At 35.1% G+C, this 23,725-nt stretch overlaps 2 protein-coding genes and 1 long non-coding RNA gene across 3 annotated transcripts in view; 1 reads left to right on the top strand and 2 right to left on the bottom strand.

Annotated features, from left to right (window-relative positions):
• The window catches only part of LOC135084187 (uncharacterized), a 151,826-nt gene that overhangs the window by 94,758 nt on the left and 33,343 nt on the right, over positions 1 to 23,725 (bottom strand). The gene's annotated exons all lie outside the window — the stretch shown is intronic.
• Positions 1 to 23,725, top strand: part of LOC135084178 (dual specificity tyrosine-phosphorylation-regulated kinase 2) — a 208,166-nt gene that overhangs the window by 163,549 nt on the left and 20,892 nt on the right. The gene's annotated exons all lie outside the window — the stretch shown is intronic.
• On the bottom strand, positions 1,605 to 8,648 carry LOC135084279 (uncharacterized). The gene is made up of 2 exons (XM_063979069.1): positions 8,489 to 8,648; positions 1,605 to 3,921 (listed from the first exon to the last, which is right to left on the bottom strand). Exons 1-2 carry the CDS (start codon positions 8,528 to 8,530, stop codon positions 3,361 to 3,363), a joined length of 603 nt encoding a protein of 200 aa, XP_063835139.1. The 5' UTR covers positions 8,531 to 8,648; the 3' UTR covers positions 1,605 to 3,360.

Below are 23,725 nucleotides of genomic sequence, written 5' to 3'. Positions count from 1 at the left end.
GGAAAAATGTAATAAATCATAATACTTAGTTACCTTTATACATATTTGTTACTTTTAGATTTCAATTGTGTTATTTTACTAGAAAAAAATATCTTTTTCATATTCAATTGATGTTACTACATAGAGGCAGGAACGCAAGTTCACTAGATGTTTAGATGCAGAATGGAAACATTTCATGATTCTTTCAAAATTCTGAAAATATCGAATCGATTGTCTAAGGTCGACATTTTTTAAAGATCGATAATCCATTTATTCGGTCATCCCTAATAATATTAGGGTAAGGAAATTTAAGATAACGATGTAGTTACTTCTAATGTGTGCGTATTATGGTTTTCACACCTCGTAACACGGGGGTATTACACGCTTCGATGTTTTAGGGCAATTTGTTGTTTGGTTTTTTATATCTACAATACAGATTGCCTGTTAGAAATCAGCAGATTCATTTTGTGTATTTCAATCATGAAATTAAATTAGCAATAAATTTAATTGAAGTGCTCGTAATGTCAAAATAACAGCTCTTTAAAGATAATAAAGTTGTTACAACAATAACATGTTGTTTTTCTTTGTATTTATTTATTCCGGCAAATCTACACAAGTTTGACCAACATTGGGACTTTGGGAGTATAAGACAAATCTTTCCTTTTGCTTCTGGTAAATTAGAAGGCGCCGGACGCAGGCCGCTACCAATCGATCAAATGGAAATCATTGGGGGAGGCCTATGTTCAGCAGTGGACGTCATATGGCTGAAATAATGATGATGATGAAATTAGAGATGGTCGTCTTCTTGCAGTGGACACTAAATGACCTGATTGATTATTATGAATATACAAAACAGCTGAACCGATTTAGACAGAACTCAGACTGATGGTAAAAGGACCAAATGAACAAAGCCTTTGGACAGACAAAACTACTGCGGGCAGACTGTAAGTAAGAAATAAAAGCACGTCTACAAAAAAGGTCGACGTATTCCACTTTGAGCACCCACCCAAATAGCACTATGAATAGCACCTGGCCTATTCCACTTAGAGCACCTACAACAGCAGCCTAGTGCTAGCTGCTAATTTTGTTAGGCAAGAGCACCTGCCCAAAATATCGATAGGTGCTATTCGTGCAGGTGCTATTTGGGCGGGTGCTCAAGTGGAATACGTCAAAAGGTCTTACAGAAACAGTTTTTCAATAGTCCTTTACAGTAAATTCCTAGTCTTTTACTGAAACAAGCTCTCATCTTATCAAGGGACCCCAATATGAAACCCTCGATCCCTCCATTATCTCTCCCGCATGATACGTCACAATAGTGTCGTATCACGTTATCAAATGTCACAATCAACAATGGATGCGGGGTGCTATTGTTATTGTTATAATACTGTTATAATTATAACACTATTAATTTCTTTGGAAGACGAGAGGTAGAGGTCACTGGGTATTCTGATATCGATTCATTAAAGTCTCTCATTTGTAATTAGGCTCTTGATAGGCGCTTTTTCACTTTATATTTGGTGTGAAAACGGTCTTACATTTTACAGGAAAGAGTTATTTTTATAATTATAACTTTACATTAACAAGTAATTTCAGTAATTACATAAGTGTTTTATAATAAAACTCTATTATGTCAAACCGTATATTAATTTATTTCTAGCTGTTGTATCATAATACAGTTTATAATTTATGCTATTTTCCAGTATTACTTCATCTTCTTAACAATTTAGGTAATAGTAAAATATAAACTTACTTAAAAATATCTTACAAATTTTATAATATCTTACACAATAGGAATGAAACCAGTAAATTATATTAATGTAGATTGAAGTTTATCAATCTAAATATCAAAGCTTTGGTTAGTTTATTCCTTTGCTTATTTTGTGAATTATTTTAAATATATATTATATTGGCTGTAGTCATTTATCTTTGACTAAAAGAAAAAAAAAGTACCTTTTTTGACAAACAATAGATTTGTATCAGGTGATTATTATGATTTTCATTTTTCTTTCCGAAGTAAAGTGGCAATAAAAATGTATATCCAAGTTATTAGTAGTAGTATAAAATCAATAACATTATTTATCAGTTAAATAATGTTACTCTGCGAAATTGATATCATTTTTACATGACCGACAAAGGTTTTGAATGACAGTCTATGAATATGAGAATGTTCATAATTATGTTCCCTCATAATGTCTTATTTTTAACATACATAATACAAATTATAATTATTCGTCAATGTCACGTACAAAATTAAATACAAATTGTACACTAGCTGACAGAAATCTAGAGGTTTTATTGTTTTAATTAAACATACATTATGTACTGAATAAAAATTAATCTATTGTGGTGGTTAACACGTATTATGTTAATTTAAAAAGGTCATTGTATGTACTTCATTTATTAAAAATATTAATGATTAAATTAATTGTACCTATAATAAGGTACGATTTACTATAAAGTACAGTTACAGTACCTATTGGCTGTAGGTAGGTACTTAATACTCCACTAAAGTGTTAGAAATCAGATTTGTTATCATTAATGAAAATGATAAAAACCCTTTTAATACCATTACTTTAAAAAAAGAAATCATTGATATTTATTTAATTACAAAATAAATACAATAAATTATTATTTGTGGAGTAATAATACTAAATTGGTTGGCTGCTTTACTTTAAAGTGTAAAATAACAAGGTCTTTTATTCTTTTTATTATTTCAAAAGAATAAAGACACGTATTCATTATTTCATAAATTATCTGCTAATTTTACTGAATTGCATTTCACGGAAACAACGTATTAATTTTAATTAAAAAATTAGTAGCTTTTCCAATCAGTAGGTGCATGCCAACGTTACAAAACTTAGATTATTAATTAATTCATATTTTATACAAAAATATAAACAATTATAATGACTTATGAGGAAACATTTTGTACCCCAAAATATACTAATACATGTTTTGAACAACTTAATAATATGTGGTTATCTAAAATTGTATAGATTTGGATATACAACTCCGAAACTATTATACAACTCATAATATCACAACACACAACAGTATCACAAATAAAAAAACGAATATTGCTTGTCATTAACCTAATTACCTCTAATATTGATATGAAATACATTTGGTACGATTATACATTGATTAATAAAGCTATACTTAATTGTATACCTAATTAAGATCGTTTACACATCCAAAATCTTTTGTTCATATTAATTAAGCAATGGTATTGTTTGGAATCTACAATACCTTGTTTTGAAATTTTACGTCCAATTAGTAAAATTTTGACTAGACTTGAGGCGAATTGATTCTATCAAATGTAAACGACGCCAAAAATGCACTAGCTTGAGCAAATTATATACTTAAATCTAAATTGTAATCTTAACTTTTCGACGAAAAGATGTTGAGGAATTTCGTCTTGATGTTGAGGAGGGTTGTGAAGGACCGCTTGACCTTCTTCTTGGGGGTCGTTTCGGCCCTCAGGAAGGGCTCCGAATAAGACTTCTGCAGTGGAGGGCTGTAGAACACGTTCTCAGACACCTCAGATGGCTCAGAATCCTTCGGCAACTGGTACTTATACTCCTTAACGACCTTCTCCTCATTGGGGTCATATCTGTACAACACAGAGTACGTCCTTTTGACCTTCTTGGGAACCTTCACGGTCACACCGGGTGTCCTTTCGCTCTTGCACCTCTTCACCTTATTCCTGCCGTAGTAATCCTGATAATTGTCAGCATCGACGTAGATTATCCTCTTCCCCAAAGCCTGCTCACGCTCCTTCTTCAGACTTTTCCATGAAGCGATGACGGATTCCCTACGGAACGTCTTGTTAGGGTTGTGGCGGCTGATGCAGAACTGCTCATCTTGGATGTTGGAGGTGTCCTTCAAAGGAGACCCTCTAGGACTCGGGCTGTAGTCGATCTCGTAGTCGTCTCTCGACACCTGGAACGAGAGAACAAACGATCAGCATCAAAGATTTCGTAAACATTGAGATATCCCAGATTATTTTAAGTGGCTGTAAATCTATTATAAATAGTTCGCGGCTTTGTGGCAGGGCTGACGGCTGTCCCTTTCTGTCACAGGGTGCATTAGCAGCCGTCCCTCTCTAGTTCGTCATCCGAGCCCTTCGTGGTGCCCAGATGTCTGACGCCACCTGTCGAGGCGGCCATATGTTCCACTACTTGGCAGGGCAAGACTGGTAGTTACGAGTATAACCGTGAACTGTCAAGGAAGTTTATGTAGAATAAGAATAATAGTTAACTGTACTTTTTTGATCAAGGTTTTCTCGGAAAATTAGAGTTCTGCCGTTTAATAATCTTGTTTGTATCTGTCGTGTTTATTTTCTTTACCATCGGCGAGCGTCCGGGCCAATTAATTCTCTTTGAGCATTTTATATGCGCACTCGAGTTTTAATTTCTAAAAGTTCTCACGTATTATCTGATACAAAATTTATGCACTCCTGATAATGAGCGTATCATAAACAAGTCAGAGATAAGGGCCGGATTATACGTAATTTATATATTCCATCTTTTGAAAAGGGAGGTGTTTTGTTTATAAATCTTTTTGAAGTACCAAAAGCTCTTGGGTTTAACGACTTTCGTCTTGCGCAACGGTTATATCGTTACAGCTCGCTCATATTGTGCAATATTTTTATGTTTTTCTTAAAATTCCACAATGCCAGTCCAGCACTGGTCAGATAATAGGTCACACAGAAATAGTGCGTTTATTATTGGAATTCATTAGAACATGGTGTGGCGCGTCAAACGTTAGAACTCTATGGATATTACCTATTTAGTAAATTATTTAATTCTTCTCTGTCGTTTCGTTCGAAAATATAAAACTTAAATTCTTATCTTGTTATTTGTAAGATTAAGTAAAACCTTTTTTTTTTAAATAAAATGAAGTAAGCGTACATTGAGATGAGACTTAAATGCTTGTCAGTTGTCAGCATTAATTACCTTGGCTGTATGTTTTTTTCTAAATTAAACCCATTCTAAAAATATTCTAACTCCAAAGCGTTTCTATTTTTAAAACAAAACTAATAATAAATCTTCACTTGAATTCTTGAAACCCAAACTGTTACACCTTGGAAAGAATATTTCAGTGACACGGCGAATCTGTTAGTTTGTTTTGACAGCTCGATTGTGTAACGTTATTTTTTAATGTGTTCGCGTTAAAAAAGCGCACTGCGAATTCGGGTCGACAAAAATGGGTCATCCGAAATAGACTTAGTTAACACGGTCTAATTAAAATTGTGAATTTGAATCTGCAAAACATTGCTAACCTTGTGCTTTTTTTTCAGGTAATTTACTTTGCCGGTTGGTCTTGGTGAGTCCATACTATTCTCACGATGCGCCCGCTCCGTGTCCTATTTCAGACCACCATGTTAGGGTTGCCAGGTCCAAAAACAAAAGCCGGACTCTGTGCTTCATTTGGTCAGACATTTTACTATTAAAACCGGACATACCTTTTTTAATAGCTAGTGGTTTTTAACAGGGGGTGCGATTAGTGAGAACTATCATCTTCGAATTCTCTCTCGACTTTCGATTGGCACGCCACGCGCCAGCCACATAAAAAGCCTAACAAAAGCCGGACAGGCCGGACAAGACAATATTTGGCCTTACAAGTCCGTAAAAAGTCAACCATGGCAACCCTACACCATGTTGTAACACTAAGATGCGTATAGTATTTCTGTCTCTATGCATACTTTGCGTTACTCCTGGACGTTATTATAGAATGAAGGTGATAACAACGGTTAAATTTGTCGCGGCTATTTCGGACAATACCTAGAAGACTCAATGCAATTCTATTACGGTTTAACGATAGTTTTCGTGCTGAAAGTATACCGCGACCTACAGATGGGGTAAGGTCAGAAATGCCAACATTAATTATGATATTGATTTTTACCTAGCTTTTTAAGAGAACTGTCTGTCATTGAGGCAAAGTTTATTTTCGATTATATTGCTTAGTTTACCGTTAGCTCATAATGTGCGAGACCCGCGCAAAAAATATTACTTAGGTACTCAGTCACACAGTTACTGTGGCACACTTTTTAAAATGAATTTACAGCTATGGCATTAGTCCACACGTCCTGCTCAGTTCCGAAGTAATTAATTATAATGGTTAGACTAGAAGTTTCCCTTCACACAGGAAATTTTATTTTACAAAAGAAAGTACTAGAAGGGTTGACTTTGGAGCGTAAAAGAGCTCTATAAAAGTCAGTGAGGTTAAATAAATAAATAACGTGTTTATTTATATCAGCTGTCAATCGATTGTCTATACCCAATTCAAATATAGCGTCCTATTTAGGGATGTGACATTCGGTCCGGAGGTTGATAACCGATTGGAAATCTGTGACAATTAAAAACCGTTTATTTATAAACTCTACGTATGGTTAGTGAACGCGACCTTTGTGGTGACTCACATTATCCCACGCGAATTTTTTCCTAACTTCTCAGTTTTTTCTCAATGAGTAATCTTTTTTTTTAATGTATTGCACATCGCTATATTTTTTTTCGGGTAATGAACTGTGACGTGTTGTTCTAAAGTTCAATTATGATGAAATTTTAAGTTAAAATTTAATTAAGAATTCAATAAAGTACGCGATGTTGCTACTATGTTATTTTGGGGTAAATGTTATGTCACTTTAATAACAGCTGACAGCATCACAATAAAAGACGGTAACTCCTGTTTTAAAAACACTGACCCACATTCGTAATACCTCAACACCGTAAACATATCAAATTATGTGTTTTAATATAAAACATCGTGAATCTCACACACCGTACAAACGGTGATGAATAAGGTACGATTTAAAAGACACAATTTCGCAACTTGACAAATTGATGTTAATGTGAGCATTTACAATATAAATGTCAAATTTTTTCTTTTGACGACATTGTAAATAGCAGGGAAGGGTGGCATTCATCACTGTAGAGAAAGCAGTCTGTGAATTATGTTTTTGATTCATGCTATTTGTAAATATTTGTCATTTCTACTATTTAATGATCATGCGGAAACAAAAAATGAAGTTAAAAAATTACTGATGATTTATGTTTTTTAAAAGACAACACTACTAGTTCTAAATAGAAATTATAACAGCTCTTTAAAATCGAATAATCCATCTAAAGCTGTACCGTTTATAATCTGTTTCGGTTTTAATACGTCATTTGTCTTTATCAGATACCGGTCGGAGTCGGCTTTCGAAATAAACCGGAATGACAGACGCCTGTTGCAACATCGGACGTGTCGTGAACTTGGTTACCTCATCTCTTGACTTTTTAACGCACTCCAAAAAGTTTTGAACAGTTTAAATTTCGAATTTTCGAACAAAAAGGGCATGAAACCTTTTTTGACGGTTTGGAACTAAAATGAATCGGTTAGCAACGGGTACGGAAAGAATTGACGCCATTGATCGAACATTTTTTTCGTAATTTAAACATAGAAGCAGTGATTGAAATTTACATAGATTCAAAGCAGTTCTTTGTCGATATAAACAGCAAAAGCTTTTGTTTAGTTAATGCATGTAACTGTAAATAACCTTTTAACAGTAAATATCATTTTGGGCATAAGACGAGTAAAAATTTTAATAGATTTTTTAAAGGAAGTAACCTCCATTCTTTGAAAATGTTTAAAAGCAATTTAAATCTACATTAAGCAACACTAAATAAACCAATTTGAAATCTGTAATCCCTTTATACGCCTGTCATTATGTGGTGAAAGTACGACATCGCGTCAAACCGGTACGCGAATATGACAAGTTGTGAAACCGGTAAATCATCAAATCGATATACCATTATCGGCTTGTGACGATTAGTTTTTTTAAAAGATAAGCTGACACTTTCTAATTTTTTTTCTTAACCAAATACAATATTCGAAGTTAAATTTTTAAATCAGGATTTTAACATTTTATTGAATCAATAGTTTTTAATAATGATCTGCAGAAAAAATGCATTATGCTGATTCAAGGTTGCAATTAGAACCTCTTTCACAATATCTGTCTAGTGACCTTTTGATTAGCCGCATTAAAGCAGGCTTAGCTTAGTTATTAACTATCGTGACTCTCAGTCGGTTACGAAATAAAATTCTCCTACGACTTCTTATAAGGAAGGTATTACATGTAAGTCTTAACCGTGAATCGGAACGCAATGTCAAGAGCTTTACCACAAAAAGAACGTTCCATATTCAAACAGCACGCACGCGCCACAGTTCAATGACAGCGACCATAGACAAGTCACTTGCCTTTTAAGCGTATTACTGGCCATGCACTTTGCGTAACACTGTGACCATATTAAATGGGTGGGATCGGCTTGTTTATGACGTTTCTCACGCCTATTTTCTTAATCTGTATTTTAATTATGTAGTTGCTCGTATTATTTATGTTTGGAGCGAACAATGGCCCTTGTTTTTGATTACCTAATGAGTTAATTTAAAATTTTAACTTCTAGCACTGGCCATTTATACAAACTATAAAAAAAGTTTAAATTTGAAATTTAAAAAAGGAACCTACCACGCTCTCCCAACTGCCACCAAGGATGGACCGGTCCAACATTATTGAATCTTGCACTGCACAACACAAGTCACAAATTACAAATCAAAGATCGCGTAGCGTATCGTAACACGTTGTCACTCTGTAGCGTTCGGAATTGGCACGGTTGTCTTCCCGGGCGTTCCTGCACGACTGAAGCTTACGTGTTTCAGCTTCATATTTATAGGATGGCAAAGAGGGCGCTTGAGGAAGCTCACCTCTTCCACTTAGCAGTATTTTGAGGGGCGCGTAACATAGTTCGGGGAACACCGTCTAAAACGGTCTAGTGTGTTCAGCTTAATTCTCGTTTCGGTTTCGTGTCGACTGGGTTTGACCATTTAGGCGTTTCAGGCCATTAGGACATCTAATTCACTTGAAAAGCAGTAACAAGGGATCTCTAAACTGACATAATGTATGGAGCTCACTAGCAACATACTTAGGTACCTATTGAGGTTTTTTAAATATTACTGCCATGGCATTTTAATTATGGCTATAGTACGAGTATTTATGCACGTTAGGGTAAGCTTTATTCGGGACGTGTAGTAAGTGCCCTAAAAAGGGCCCATATGTGTACTAGTTTGGATTTGAATAATATATTTATTTATCAATGAAGAGATATGAGTATATAAAATAGAATTAACTGAGAGAGTTTGAGATAGACTTATGAATTTCTCTGATTTACAAAAACTATTGGCCAGGTAGTTAGATCGTGAAAAGGTGTCATTCTTTCTTTCTTTCAATAGAGTATTAGTGACCCAGATAATATCAATGAGTCTAATGCCATAATCCACGGTCCTGAACATCAAGAGCAATGCGACGCGTACTCATTTAGTAAGTACGCAGTTACGCACAAGATTCCATCTTAGTGGTCGTCAATCTTGCATCTAGAAAGTGTACTTATAACTAGTAATTGGTATAATCGACAGCTCATAAGACTCATTTTTGTTGTAAAATAGCCCCTAATACCTAGTACATAAGATGCAATGATTAGTATGATGCCCGCGCCGTCTTAAATCGACAGCCGTGAAATGATAGTAGTTTGTTCCGAAATGACGTCTATGATTTTGTTAGTTTTAATTTCATTTGAAACTGAATTTGACTTTGACCTCATTTTCGGTAAGTGGGACAATTTAGGCGGTCTTATCGCTAGGAAGCTATCTCTTCCAGACTTAGAGAGAGGATAAACGGTAGGTGAAAATTGTAGACAATTGATGTCATAATTTTTTAAGGTTTACGTTATTAAATTATGAAATTAAGGCGCATTAGAAGACTGGAAGAAATATTTGACGATAATTTATAACAATTTTCACAGTAAACTAAAAATAATGGAAAATAAATTATTTGATTTGATTTGGCATCAAAATTGATCAATTTCAAGTAATTCATCAATTTGGCGTCCATGGTCTTGATTTGCGAATTTACAGCTTTTACAAAAGAGAGCTTATCCATTCGCGTTTTACATCTTTGTGCTATTTTAGGCTATTTCAGAACCATTATTCGACCATAACTGCTGAAGATACTCAGCAGAATAGTCCGTGAATCAATCTATGTTACATCAAAAGGTGCGTGAGTCGTATATGATTCAGGTATAAATATACACTGGGAAGCGTTTGCGGAGTTCACTAGAAACTTGGTAATATAGGTGAGTTTGAACGTGTTGAACTTCCAGTTAAACTGTTGTTTAACTTTAAACTTGTGCGGAATTATGGATACCTGATACAGGAGATTAATAGTGCTTCAGTTTTAGTTCAAACACTGTTTAAAGTACTCGTAATATTACAGGGGATAATGTTAGTCATATTACAGTTTTAAACACTGATTCTTTCTTTCATCGAAGCGAAATGAACATTGATTAACTAACAAAGCATTATTACCTAGAACTAGCGAAATTAATATTGATTAAAAACCAGTCAATAGCTAGAACTATATGAAACTGTTTATAATTTCAAGAAATAATGGTAAAGAGGATAAGTTTGCAGGGACAGCAAGTAATAAGGAAGGATGAAGACAAGAAATCTAAAATCCCAAAGAGATTAGGTAAATCCCATAAACACTAGGTAGTTAATTAAATTCTGTGTTTTAATTATTTGTTCCAGTAATCATTTAATTGCTTTATGGTTGCATAAAATATTGGCATAATAATTTTCCTCTTAATAACAGGTTATACTGAAATAAGAATCCTAAGAAATTCGACCATTCTTGATCGCAGTGTATTCATCCCCTTTGTGCCTTCTCTTCTGAGAAAACTGGTCTTTATTTTAATGATTTTGTTTAAAATCCTATACATTTTTGTTTTAATACCAAATTATCGACTACAGTTAATTTAATCGCAGATTTAAATCTATTTCTATGTGTAGATTCATGTTTATCTTCAGACTCTGGTAGAATTTATAGTAAGATATTATTATGCCAATGAGATTTAGGTACGAATCCTGGGTATATTAAATAATCGTAATTTTTTCACATGTTTGTTATAGAACTAATATCATTTTTACAATACTTCGTCGTTGAAAATCGCATGCAAACCAACAAGTTTCAACTACACGTTTTACAACCTCCTTAATGTTGTTTAGTCGTTAAGTGCAACTCGAATCCAAGCGGATGCACTCACTGCATTGACGTCATGCGCGAACGCAGCGTTTGTTGCAACAACGGCCTCTTCAACTGCCTTACCACCGTCATCTTAAGGTCTAAAATGTTGTACAATTTCTTGATCGTAAATAACCTCAAATTTCACGTCCCCATAATTTGGAACTTTATCGCCAAGAAGTAGGACTCAAAAGACCAGATCGTTACAAGGACTTATGCTGGTACACAAATAGTTTGGTTTAATAATAACTCCAAATGGTCTATTAAAGTATTGGACTGTGTCTTTGACCGCGAAGTTGGGGCGATAAATTGATTCACAGTATACACAAGCGTTCTATATTTACTCGCGTAACTAAAATCAAAGAATGTGTAAAGGATTCACACTGATCTAGTTTTGGAGTATTGTGTAACGTCTTTCGTAACAATACTGACTGCTTTAATTTATCACTCAATGAAAAATGCTGAAGTGTGGTCCACTTTAAATTTCTTTATCTTTAAATCATGACTATGGTCGCTGGGATTAGGCGTTTTACAGACTGACATAATTATTAAGGGACACTGATTTGTAATTGCAATCCAATAGCAAATTAATACTTTTTTTGATATTCTCGCTTTTAGAGTTCTCATTTACTGTATATTTCATGTAGTTTCATTTACTGTATCTCATTTACTCCGAGTTCAAGAAATTTTGACTTTGACTTACCAACTGTGAGCTTATTTGTACATTTAAGTAACCATGTACGTAAGTAACACCAACTTTAGATCAAGGGTTACCTCAAAGTCAAGGTGGAAAGTCAAAAGTGACATTCGCAAAACCCAACGGAATTTCTCCGAAAACCGAATTCGGCACTCATTCGTTAAATTGTTGCCTCTAGTTGTTCACCGATATTTTCGGCTTTCGCATAGTTTTTGTTTGTTGACTCAATTATGTTCGCACGCTAGAGTGAACAGAAAGTTTGCATTCAAATATATCGTGTGGACCAGATGTTACGAACGTGATGCCCTGTGTGTGGAACTGTGATTACTTCTGCAAAGAGGGAAACTTGTTTATTGATTTTTACTTCGGCGTTCAGAAAATATTTGAGTTTCAATTTAAAATCTCTTCGTATCATCAAAATATCATTAATTTTTTGAGGAACCCTATAAGTTACGCACTATCTCCCAAAACGATACTATGATTTATTGATTTATCATGTCGTCAGCTAGTCGTGACGCCTGTCTTTCCTTGACAGAGGTGATCTTACTGATAACTGCTGATTTTAATCATTGTAACGTGAACCGTAGTGGCTGACATCTATGGCAGTAGTCAAAGATAAGGTTTGCTATTGTCATTACTATACTTTTCTAGGCTTGCGAAATATCACCTACTGATGATAGGTTTGGTAGGTGTATTTCTCCAACTGTAAAATGTGACAGAATGGTCATAGTGATTTGAGAAGAATCAAGACCCTTAAGAAGGTAGATGGCAGTAGCTGAATAAAAAAAAAACCTGAGACCCAACGTATAACATCAGTCATCATCATAATCATATCAGCAATAAGATGGCCACTGAACTTAAGCCTCCTCCAATGATGCCCATATTGACCGGTTGGTACCGGCCTGCATCCAGCACCTTCCTGCTACCTTTATGAGGTCGTCGGTCCGCAACAACAGCATAGTGGACTGCCCATTATCTGAATGTTGGTTACTAAGGCCTCTCTAGACCTACTGTACTAAGTACTAATTAGTGTTGTGGCTGAATTCATGACCATTCATCGGTCTTCACAAATTGTTTGTAATTTTCGCGCACGACAGTTGGCCTGTTGTCAACGAAAATGATGTAACCAACAAAAACAATGCTTTTCGCGGGACATCGCCGAGAGGTGTGTAAACCTCGATTTGTTTTGATTTTTGTGTCATTCACATAATCGAATGGGCGTGGCTTGGCGTTGGCATTGAAAATAACGTCATGTTACAACTTAGAAATTGGAGGAAGATGACCGGAGTGTGAGGCTTCAAACTTGTGGTTCGAATTCTGCAGCAAATATTAGTGATGTACATGAGAATTTTATCGGGTCTCATGGGGATTGGTCTAACTATGCCATACCACCACTTTTAGTTCATTGCTTAGCCTTAGTTTGAGATTAGGTGGATCAATATCAATACCTAGATCGATTTAAACATTATGATTTTATGATCTAAAATTACTAGCTGCTTACTGATTTATGTCCGAGCTACTCCTAAATATGACTGCAAATGGATCGAATTTTACTGCATCGTGTCACTTTTACAACAACCATAAACAAACCACAAAAACTCCGTTGTCTATGACACGCGAGCAATTAGAGTATAGGTGTACCAGAATCTCATGGCAAACAAAAATATTGGAAAAGTGTGTTTTTCATATGGCAATTGTCTATGGTTTAATTGTCACCTGTCAAAGAAAATTATGAAATCTGTCAGCCGCTGCAAAAATTTTGTAATCTCTTCTTGACTATTTGTTATTTTTGTGAAAAAGTCGAAAAAGCTCAAGCAAGTCATATTGTTTTCAATGTGAATTGTAAAATAAGGCATAATTCAAAGTCAATCTTTGATTCTAAAGCGCGTCGTCGAGTTGACAGTAAGTTGGACTGAAATGTTTTGATACATTTAGTTTATTACCCAACTGAGTCAGAAGGAGGGTTATGTTTTATATTATTCTTACTTAGCTGCTTTATCGGGGTTTTCAGGTATATCTCAATAATTGGTGCAGAGGAATGGTCAAAATGTTATGACCAGGTAAAGAAAATTGAAAAAGATTTCATCAAGCAAGATTGAATAATGGAGAAGTTTCCATTTTTTTTCTTTTAAATAAACTTGAAATAAATATAAGTATAGCCTGACCAGGAACATAAAAACCCTGGCATAGAGGCGCGTCAATTGCATTTGATAGTGCAACACTGAGTACAGTCGTACCTGTGTTAAATTAATAGGCTAACTTTATGTATCAGGATTCAGGATTACGGGCTAATTTGATATTTTCATAAATTAACGAAAAAATATTATTATAGGTAACCTGATTTAAATAAATTAAATGAAATCATCAATCGAGCTAGTAGAATTTATTTTATTATTCATCAATAATCAAATTCAGAACTTGAATATTCAACTGCAATGTCTGCTCATGAACGTTTCAAACTCGGTACTTCTTTCCCAATCCCATAAAATTCAACAGTTAGAAAGTGACAAAAAATTTTAAAATAGGTAGTTGAAACAAACCACAGCTAATTTTCATAGTGGACTGTACTATACGATAAACATGTCACTCAATTTGACAACCTTTGTCGGAAACATTATTCAATGAAAATATTGTCCGAACCCTTAGTATTTCTCTTCGACAAATACTTTAACACATTGTGAACCACTTTTCTTTCACGACTATAAAAATATTTTAGCAATTTAATTCATAAAACCAATTGCGCACATTTAAAATAAAGTTTGTTTACACTTTGACAGCAATAGACTGACATGCAAGGTGACATGTCAATGAAGTTTTCAGTTACTGTTGCCATTAAAAGAAATTAGTACCATTAGTTTTCCGCAACATGGCGAGGGTTTTTATGTTCCTGGTCAGGCTATAAAACTTATAATTGTAAAAGAATCATGAAAATATCTCTACAAATAAAGAAGTTACAGGGCCCTAAAGTTGCGCATAACTATTCGCGCCATTTTGATCGGTGTATTCACGACAGTCATTCGGAGTACAAACAGTAAATCACCCCTGATCCAGTGCTGTTGACAGATCCATATTTTTTTAAATCTAGCAGTTTTTAATTTTTCAGCTGGGGTCACTCAAGATTCTTTCTTAGTAAAATTTTGTAACTCTTTTTTTAAATATCCCAGACCTGGCCTTTTATAAAAAAAAACGGCACTGCCTGTTTCAATTCCACGCGAAAATATGTAGGTAATTTAAATAATTAATTTTCCAGACATTTCTTGATCGATTTAAAAAAAAACTTCACCTTCTTTTTAGTTTTGGTATACATTTTAATCCCATTCAGAGAAATATAGTGTTTTTAACATCAGGAAACTTCTGCATTGAAATGCTGCAAGAGAAATTTATTTACAATACCTACCTCTTTATCTTGATCATCTATTGAAGAACAAGAAATGCGAGTGGAGTTCTTAGAATCGTTTTCTAGTTCTGAATGAAGTGATAAGTTAAAAATACGATGCATAATAAAATTAGTTACTTAAAGTAATATACGATTTATTTATTTTTCAATACATTTTCCTATGTTAAAAACCCGATGTATAACAACATTCTTCATACACGGTATCACATACCTACCTAAAATGTACCTATATTCGTACTTCATGTTCATTAATATTAAAGTCATAAAAGTAAAAAATTAAACAGTATCAAGATCGTTTATTCCAATTTCCCCAGTATTGCTCTCAACAAAGTTTATTTTCCCTATTTGCCATGAGATTCTGGTACACCTATAATCATAAAGAACTGTGATTTACGCTTTTGTTAAATAATCCTTGTTTATATCTTTTGGGTCTGCTCCAATTTCTTGTGAGTTACCTAATTCTTGATTTAGGGTTTTATTGTCCTTAAGATATCCCCTGTGTTCGTCTGTGATAGGTACTAAAGAGTTAAAGACAGCACATCAAGGTAAATACTGAAGCATGTTATGTAGGTGTCACAAAATGAAGAGTCCTATGTCTTATGCTATCTTGGGTATAAGAAGGTACTGTTTTAGGTACTTAAATTTAAATCAAAATCTTTTTCGCATTATTACAATTTAGAAATTATACTACGAGTAAAATTAAAGACTAGGAGAGAAGGCTGACTCAAGCAAGACACATTATAATAAATAGCCGCTTTGTATGTAAACGTAATTAGAAGGCGTGGATGGAACACTAGTTTTATTCATAACGACTTTGTTAGTTCCAGAATGATCTATCTTGTCTTGTCTACGGACTTAGGATAAAGCAGCTTTAGAGTATTTTATTTTATGGTAATAAGTGCGATTTTTCAACAAAAATGTGTAAGTATAACGTGCTGTATTGTCTGTTTGGCTGAAACATAGTTTGCATTGTTGTTGTTGCAGTTTTGGTTCTAAATTTCTTTTGTTTTGAAGATCTTTTTGTTTGAGACAGCTAAAGTAATCAACAAACTGAAGTTGTGAATGAAGTTGCAAATTATTTCGTTGTTTTGTTTCTCTTCCTAGATCAGTAGCTAGTTAAATCAGTGTGTGGGGACCGTTTTGTATTAAGATGTAGGCCTCCCCAGCCCGTCTGGCCAGCGTGGGGAGTACATACAGGCCAAATCCCCAATTTGGTTCTTGTGAATTAGAGAGGGTCGTGCTCCTGCAGTAAAGACTTAATGAACTGATGATGATGTAGGTATTGTAACAAATTTTGGACAGAAGTTACTAGTTGTGGTAGCGAATACTAGGAATATATTTACAAAAATAATTCTGCAGCAATACAGCTGTTTGAATTGTAAACACTTCACTTTCGATTCGATCAAATTTCCAATTTCTAATACTGTATAATGTTGTAGGTTTTATTTATGAGAACTAATGGATTCTTCAGTCCAGACTTCAGACGCGGTCTTGTGTATGATTCTTGCATTTATTTCTTTCTTCTTGATGTTACAAATAAATAGAACTGAGGGAGTTTTAGTAGACTTATATATATAGCCTTCTTTATATTTTAGAAGTGATTGTGCATGTGAATTTAATTTAAAAAACGTTATGGAACGGATGGACGAGACAATGGGTGTGTTTGGCGGGAAAAAGCGCTTGGAAGCGTTTGTAAGCAAAATGACGATCGCTACGGCAGTTTTCGGCGTGGACTGCACATTTCCTAACTTCAATAGTGACGAGTTTCATTCATTGTTTAGCAGTGTCAGCGCTTACCGGACTAAAAAATAAAATTAGAAAAGAGGATTTAAGGGTTTTACGAACTTTAACCTCTTTTTCTCGCTTAAACTCTCGTTTTAACTCTTCCACGTCACTGGGAAAGATCACGACCTGTCCGGCCGACGTATTACGTGGCGATGACGTGTGAGGCCTATAAATAATGTATTGACCCACTTGTGGGCGACACGTGTTCCGTACCGCGGCAATTCGCCAGTGTGCTTTAAGGCCGGCGCCACACGTTGGTACAAACGTTGGTCCCAATACTCCTGAAACCACCGTGTACTTCGATTAACAATACCAACCAGTTATTACAACCAATTATTCTGTCAAACGCTTTGTTTAACTGACTTTATCGTACGTTATGAACTGTCAAATGATTACGATTGCTTTACACAATCCCACCTCAGATATTGGTTGGCAAAAATTACGTCTCGCGAAATAACAGCGCACTTGAGAGGTATTCTTATTTAAATAACGCCAACTCATAGTTCGCGGGATGAAAATGGGAATTTTAAAGACTACAAAATATGAAATTAAATTGATGCCAGATGAAAAAAGAGATTCATTACAGTAAAAGAAATCACTTCTCAAGTGCGCTCTTATTTCCGGAGACGTAATTTTTGCGCGGACTCGATATCTGGCTGGTACTGTTGATCGAAGACCGTGTGGATCTAGATAGTTTTTAACTTAGATTAATAAAGCCTAGATAGATAGTCAGTGCAAGAAAGGTGAGGCAGTTTTTAGGGAGCCGGCACGGCTTACCCGTAAACGTCACATGAACTGTCAAAGTGAAAAAATGGTAAACACGTCCGACGAATTTTAATTAATTAAAACGGTTTGTGCTGTGAAAGGGTGTCTAAAATACATCAGAAAAACGAAAGAAAGTGACCAGTGTTACATTTCATAAGTAAGTACTACAATTCGACGCGTATTTTGCTTGAATTTGGCTTTCAAAAATTAAATACGGGAATGATACCAGTAACAAGAAAATTTATTTCCCAATTGTTCGCCGTACAAATACACTTCCTTTTTTATGAAATCGAGACTTTTAAGTCGATTTATCTTATTGTTATTAGGTAGGTACTTTGAATTCAATAAATAAGTAAGTACATGATGCGTTTTGTTTTTGTTAATTATAAAATAATTAAAAACGTATTAAAAATTTCCCTACTTTCGGGAAAATCGCCTTCACTGTCTACACTCCCCAACAAAATTGACACTAATGACATAAGATTTTTGCCTCACTCTTGACGAAGCGTTTGTATGAAGACTATCCATCTAGGTTTTATTAATCTAAGGTTTTTAACAAAGTAATTGCCGACACTATTTTGTAGGTATCGTGTGCAGCCGGCTTAAACTGACTGTAATTGTTTGCTCGATAATTGTCGATGTGTGATTGTTTCGAGCGATTGGGAAATTGGGGATGCTCGCGGGAGTTCCAAACTCAAATAGGTTCGGAATTGGAATGCAAGGATGAGGAGTTCTGTTATATTATGATTACAGCCCCTAGCCCGTTTACTTTCTTATTATATTAAAAACTGGCTTTCCGCCCGCGGCTTCGCCCGCGTGGAATTTTGTCTGTCACAGAAAAACTTTATCGCGCGCGTCCCTGTTTCAAAAACCGGGATAAAAACTATCCTATGTCCTCAAATTATCTCTATCCAAATTTTATCAAAATCGGTTCAGTGGTTTTGGCGTGAAAGAGAGACAGACAGAGTTACTTTCGCATTTATAATATTATTTACGGTTAGCCTTAATTTTTTGGCATGGGAGGTCAACTAAAGGTTTCCTGCAGAGAGCTACCCGCTGAAAAAGGCTGTTGGGGGCACTATGCGAACGACTCTCTCACTCGCGTGCTGTCTCAAAAAGCTCTAGCAAGGTCTCCACATAACTTATTGCTCTCTATGCAATTGGTATGAATTGAGTTAATTCTTCAGTTGCAAAAAAGAAGAAGTAACTAGACCAACGTGTAAACTATCAAGCCTAAATAAAGAGAGAGTGCGACCGGTCGTTGTAGATATCTTTGGGGGAGGGCTTTGTCCAGCTGTGACGTCATTTGGCTAAAACAAACGAGAGTTAGAGAGGGGAGACTTAGGCCGAGTTGCACCACCTAACTAACGGTAACTATGACAATAACCGGTGCATTTTGTATGGAGTTTGATAGATTTTTGACGTTTGTCAAAGTCAGAGTAAGATGGTGCAACCCAGCCTTAATAAAGGGACAATGCGATTTCAACGTAATCCCAAATCCATAAATATATCACCCAAAGCAATCAGGATGGATACTGAACACAGCTCATTACATCGGCATAGCCTGTTAGCATAACGCCGCTGCTTTGCATGCCATTCAAACATGTCCGCTGCACGTCATTAACATTAATCTCTATGGATTGAACTGCCATGGATGATTTCGCGAAATAATTGGCTTATTACGGCTGTATTTACAGTCTGTAATAGTGTGTACCTAGACTAATTATACAGTTTTTAATCGACTTCATTATTAAACACTAGCGATCGCCCGCGACTTTGTACGCGTGGACACCGTTTTACCCCCTTAGGGGTGGAGTTTAGTAAAATCCATTCTTAACGGATGTCTACACCCTATAAGGAACATCTGTCAAATTTCAAGTTTGTAGGTGTTACAGTTTCTGAGATTTCGTGGTTAATCAGTGAGTAGGAAATTCAATCCAATCTCAAGCATACATAGATTGAGGATTTGGATTGGTTGAAGTAACATTTGGACTAATCACAGGACAGAATTTATGACTAAGATACATAGAGTCATCTGAAATGACGCTCAAAGCTTGACTCAAACTGAAGAATTGATTCAAGACGTATTGAGTGCACATTCAATCTTGAACGTCCCAAGAGTCTTCATCAACATCATCGTCTCAGCTATAGGACGTCCACTGCTAAACATAGGCCTCCCCCAATGCTTTCCATGTTGCCTGATTAGTAGCGGCCTGCATCCAGCGCCTTCCTGCTACCTTTAAGATGTCGTCGGTCCCACAAGAGTCTTGCTCTTGTTGAATCCGCGTAACCAATAAAATATCATCTGTCTGCTTTACCTGGAATATCAACGGTGCCCTACTTACAGCCTGGATTTCTGACTTCTGTTAGAGAAATTGCTGGAGTCAAGAGCATCAATCTCTAAACTTTTTATTACTTCAAATTAAACGTAGCAATATTAAATTCCATCAGAATCCTTTGATGAAAAAATACCGCATGCGTTTCATCACGTAGCTTGTTTCTTTCATATTGATTGGTGTTTTGCCAAGACATTAACGATGAGTAGGCCAGTAGTAAATACATTCTTGTTAGATAACTGCTTGCAAAACAATAACAAGGTTTATTGATTCAGTGATAGCAACCACGTAGTACTAGTTACTAATGAATTGTTTATAATTGTTAATTGTTTTTACACGGACTTGAATGGTTCGGTAATTGGTTTTAAATTAGATATCTTAGCGGTTTAGTTTCTTTTTTGAGCAATTTACTGTCTAACGTTACTGAAACATTTGTTGTTACAGTCTATCATCTGTCTGTCTAGACTACTAAGATCATTACTAAGCCTAATTTGATAATGTAATATCAATTGATAACAAAAATATACCAGAGTTTTGTTTAATAAAGATAGTACCTAAGCATCTTTCTTTTGTATCAACAGATGCCCCCTTTAAGAATAAAATTTCAAAATTGGCATTCCAATTTTGAATTATTTTTCCGATTCAAAAAAGTTTAAACTTCGAATTAAAAACACTTTCCTGAAATTATTCAGGAACACTGGTTGAATAATCGCACTAGCTGAAAATTAAAATGAATTCATTATCGCCAGCCAGTGCGACCGTTCTCGATTCAAATTCGATCGAGTCGCGTTCGAGACGTCACGCTCTCTTGCCGCGCCTGCGCTATTAGACCGGTAACCACCACTTGCGTTTTTATTTCCTTGCCTTTCTTTTCTTATGATCTTTTTATTTTTTTTAATTAAAGCTTGCAGGCAAAGGCATATAATGTTATACGTATGCAAAAAGCACACTTAATTGTTAGGTTTGGGAGAATGTATCCGGTGCTCTCTATTCAGTTAAACCACTGCTGCACTGATGTTATTAATTAACTCTTTTAACTTTTCTTTATTGTCACAACAGTTCCTTCTCTGAGTTACTTAACAATATCATCGTGTCAAGTGCATTTTGTAGTTTTTGGAAAAAAATATTTAAAAATCCAGACTGAAGTTTATTTTGAAGTGACTCAATGGATTGTCCTATAACCACTTTCATAACTAGACTCAGTTCAGTTTTCGTTTCTTTATTCGCAATCGTCGGAAATATATTTCGACGATTTTTTTCTCACCTGCAGTTGCCAGAACGATGCGATCACGTTTCGGGGAACGTCGCTTGGCACTGACATGGCGCTTCTAATGAAGCGAGCAGGAAAAATCCACATACGACGTAATCACAGGTGGTGCAGTACCGGTAGGTTTGCTTTGGAAAATTATAGAGCCTATAGACAAAGTGACATTCGTTATCGACAGGTATCTATTGGCGTATATTTCTTTGTATTTTAAAGTTGGTACCTACGTATGTACCAGTTAGACATCGAAAAAATATGTTTGATATTTTTTTTACAGCGATAGTTGAGTCTAAATAATATTTAGTCCTACTGAAATAAAGAAAAGTTCGGGGTAGGCTTGATAATTTTATCTTCATTACATTCATAGACTTCTCTGACTTTCTGAGTATGTTTGTTTGTTACAACGGCGACCGTTTTGTTGAAAGACCATCCATCACCCCTGCTCATCCTGCAAATGGAAAACTTCTTAATTTGGCCGGGTTAAAAGGCTTCGCGGGAATTCGGTGCTCTTTTTTTAACTTTTCGATTTAATCTAAAGTTTTGTTTCTATAATTAATTTAATAAATAAATGATGCACGCTTTATTCTATGCGCAGATTTTAATAGACTTTACATAAACAATATTTTTTTTACAAGATAAAACGGTATTTTTCGGCGACCTCAAAAAGATTCGTTGTTTCTTGAAAATATATTACTACTACTATTTTTCACTAGGTTATGATTTGTAATTTGCTTAAAAAAAATTTTTATTGCTCAAATAACTGTCAAGAACCATAATAGTATAAAAGAGCATTCCTTTTAAAATTTAATAATTAACTTCCTACTTTTGGAGGGCATAATTCATTCTCGCGATATCTTAATTGGACCGTTTATTTAAATATGTCACGTTTTCCCGTTTCTTGGAAATGGCTCATTAATTAGCTTCGGGATTTAATTTATTTATTACCTTATTTAGAGAAAATATTTTAAAAGTAATTCAATGTATTAAATTTTTCTTATAACAGATAAAACAGTTGATATTGCCAGAAAAGTGATGAAATGAAATAAAACGAGTAATGTTATTATATGTTAGTTCTCTGTGTCACAGAATAAGCATAATCTGTATAACAGCAAGATGTACAACTATAAACTGTTTCAGACATAATACGTTATGTATTTATAACTGTAAAAAAAGACGATGATATTTTGCAGACACAACAATCATCTCGCTCATCACCATTTTTAACTATTCGGTAGTTCTTAATGATCCCAAGGTGGTTTTGTGATGTTGGCAGCCCTTAAGGGTGATTCACGCGATCTGTTTGTATTACTAAGCGCCGGCGCGCATCGTGTCTGCCCCCATTTAATCACATTACCGTTTTTTAACGACAACAAGACATTGGGACATTGGAACCTTTCTCACGTTCTGTGGCATTCGATTTTTGAATTCAAAATGCGGAAAGAAGTTTTTAGTGATGTGCAGAATTCATTCGCAGTCTTTGGCGGTAAAGTTATTTGAGGAGCTTGAAAAATGCTACAAATCTTGCGATCAGTGGAGTTTTTAAGAGCTGGATGGAATAAGAATTAGTTTACTTAGTTATTACTATAGTAGAGCTAAATACTAAAGTTCGGCTCTCAACTCTACATTTTGTTATTTGCGGTGTTGTGGAAAATTAAAACCAAACTTGCTATTTTCACGGAAAAAGTGAGTTGATTTTTATTTCTCTGACCATGCAGGTGCTTATGTAAATGAACTTTTTTCGGCCAATGTGAAATAAAACCAAAATATCAACGCAATCTGTATGAACGCTTGCCCTTAATCCGATATGGGCAGCGGGCTTAATCTGGGCACTGAGGTGTTGAGAAATGCCAATTTTATTAAATCTTTGATTGGCTGCATCCAATTTGGGATGACATAAAAATTATTTGGAATGGTCGCCATAAGAAGGTTTGACGGCGCGCCTCCTTGTCGATTGTTATTTGTTTTATTCGAAATTTAAATGCTCGAAAAAGATTTACATGTCATTGCTCGGCTGCAAGACTTTATGCCTTTGCCTTATCCCAAGAAAAAACAAAAGTCAATACATGTGCGAAAACTGAAACTACGAACTACGATTAAAGTTAACCCTGTGACATCTCATGTACTTGCAATAGATGTTATTTTGCAACAGTAAATAGTCTGTGTGTTGACTGTACTTCCCTCATATTGCTTACCGTTAGTGAACTCTGAGTAGTAGAGCTTTATTATCTTTTCCTTGAAATTGACTTCTTAAGGTTGATTCACGAGGATTCTAAAAATATCTCGTTTTATCTGTCACTCTGGTTTGAAGATTGTTGTGAAATCTGACCCTCGGCCTTATGCAATTAAGTGCAAAGCTGTTTGTTTGCTTTGCGTTTGTTCGTGTATT

The sequence above is a fragment of the Ostrinia nubilalis genome, chromosome 25 (genome assembly GCF_963855985.1).
Source record: "Ostrinia nubilalis chromosome 25, ilOstNubi1.1, whole genome shotgun sequence".
Taxonomy (NCBI): domain Eukaryota; kingdom Metazoa; phylum Arthropoda; class Insecta; order Lepidoptera; family Crambidae; genus Ostrinia; species Ostrinia nubilalis.
Note: the sequence above shows the minus strand (reverse complement) of the source record. Positions and strands in the feature narration are given on the sequence as shown.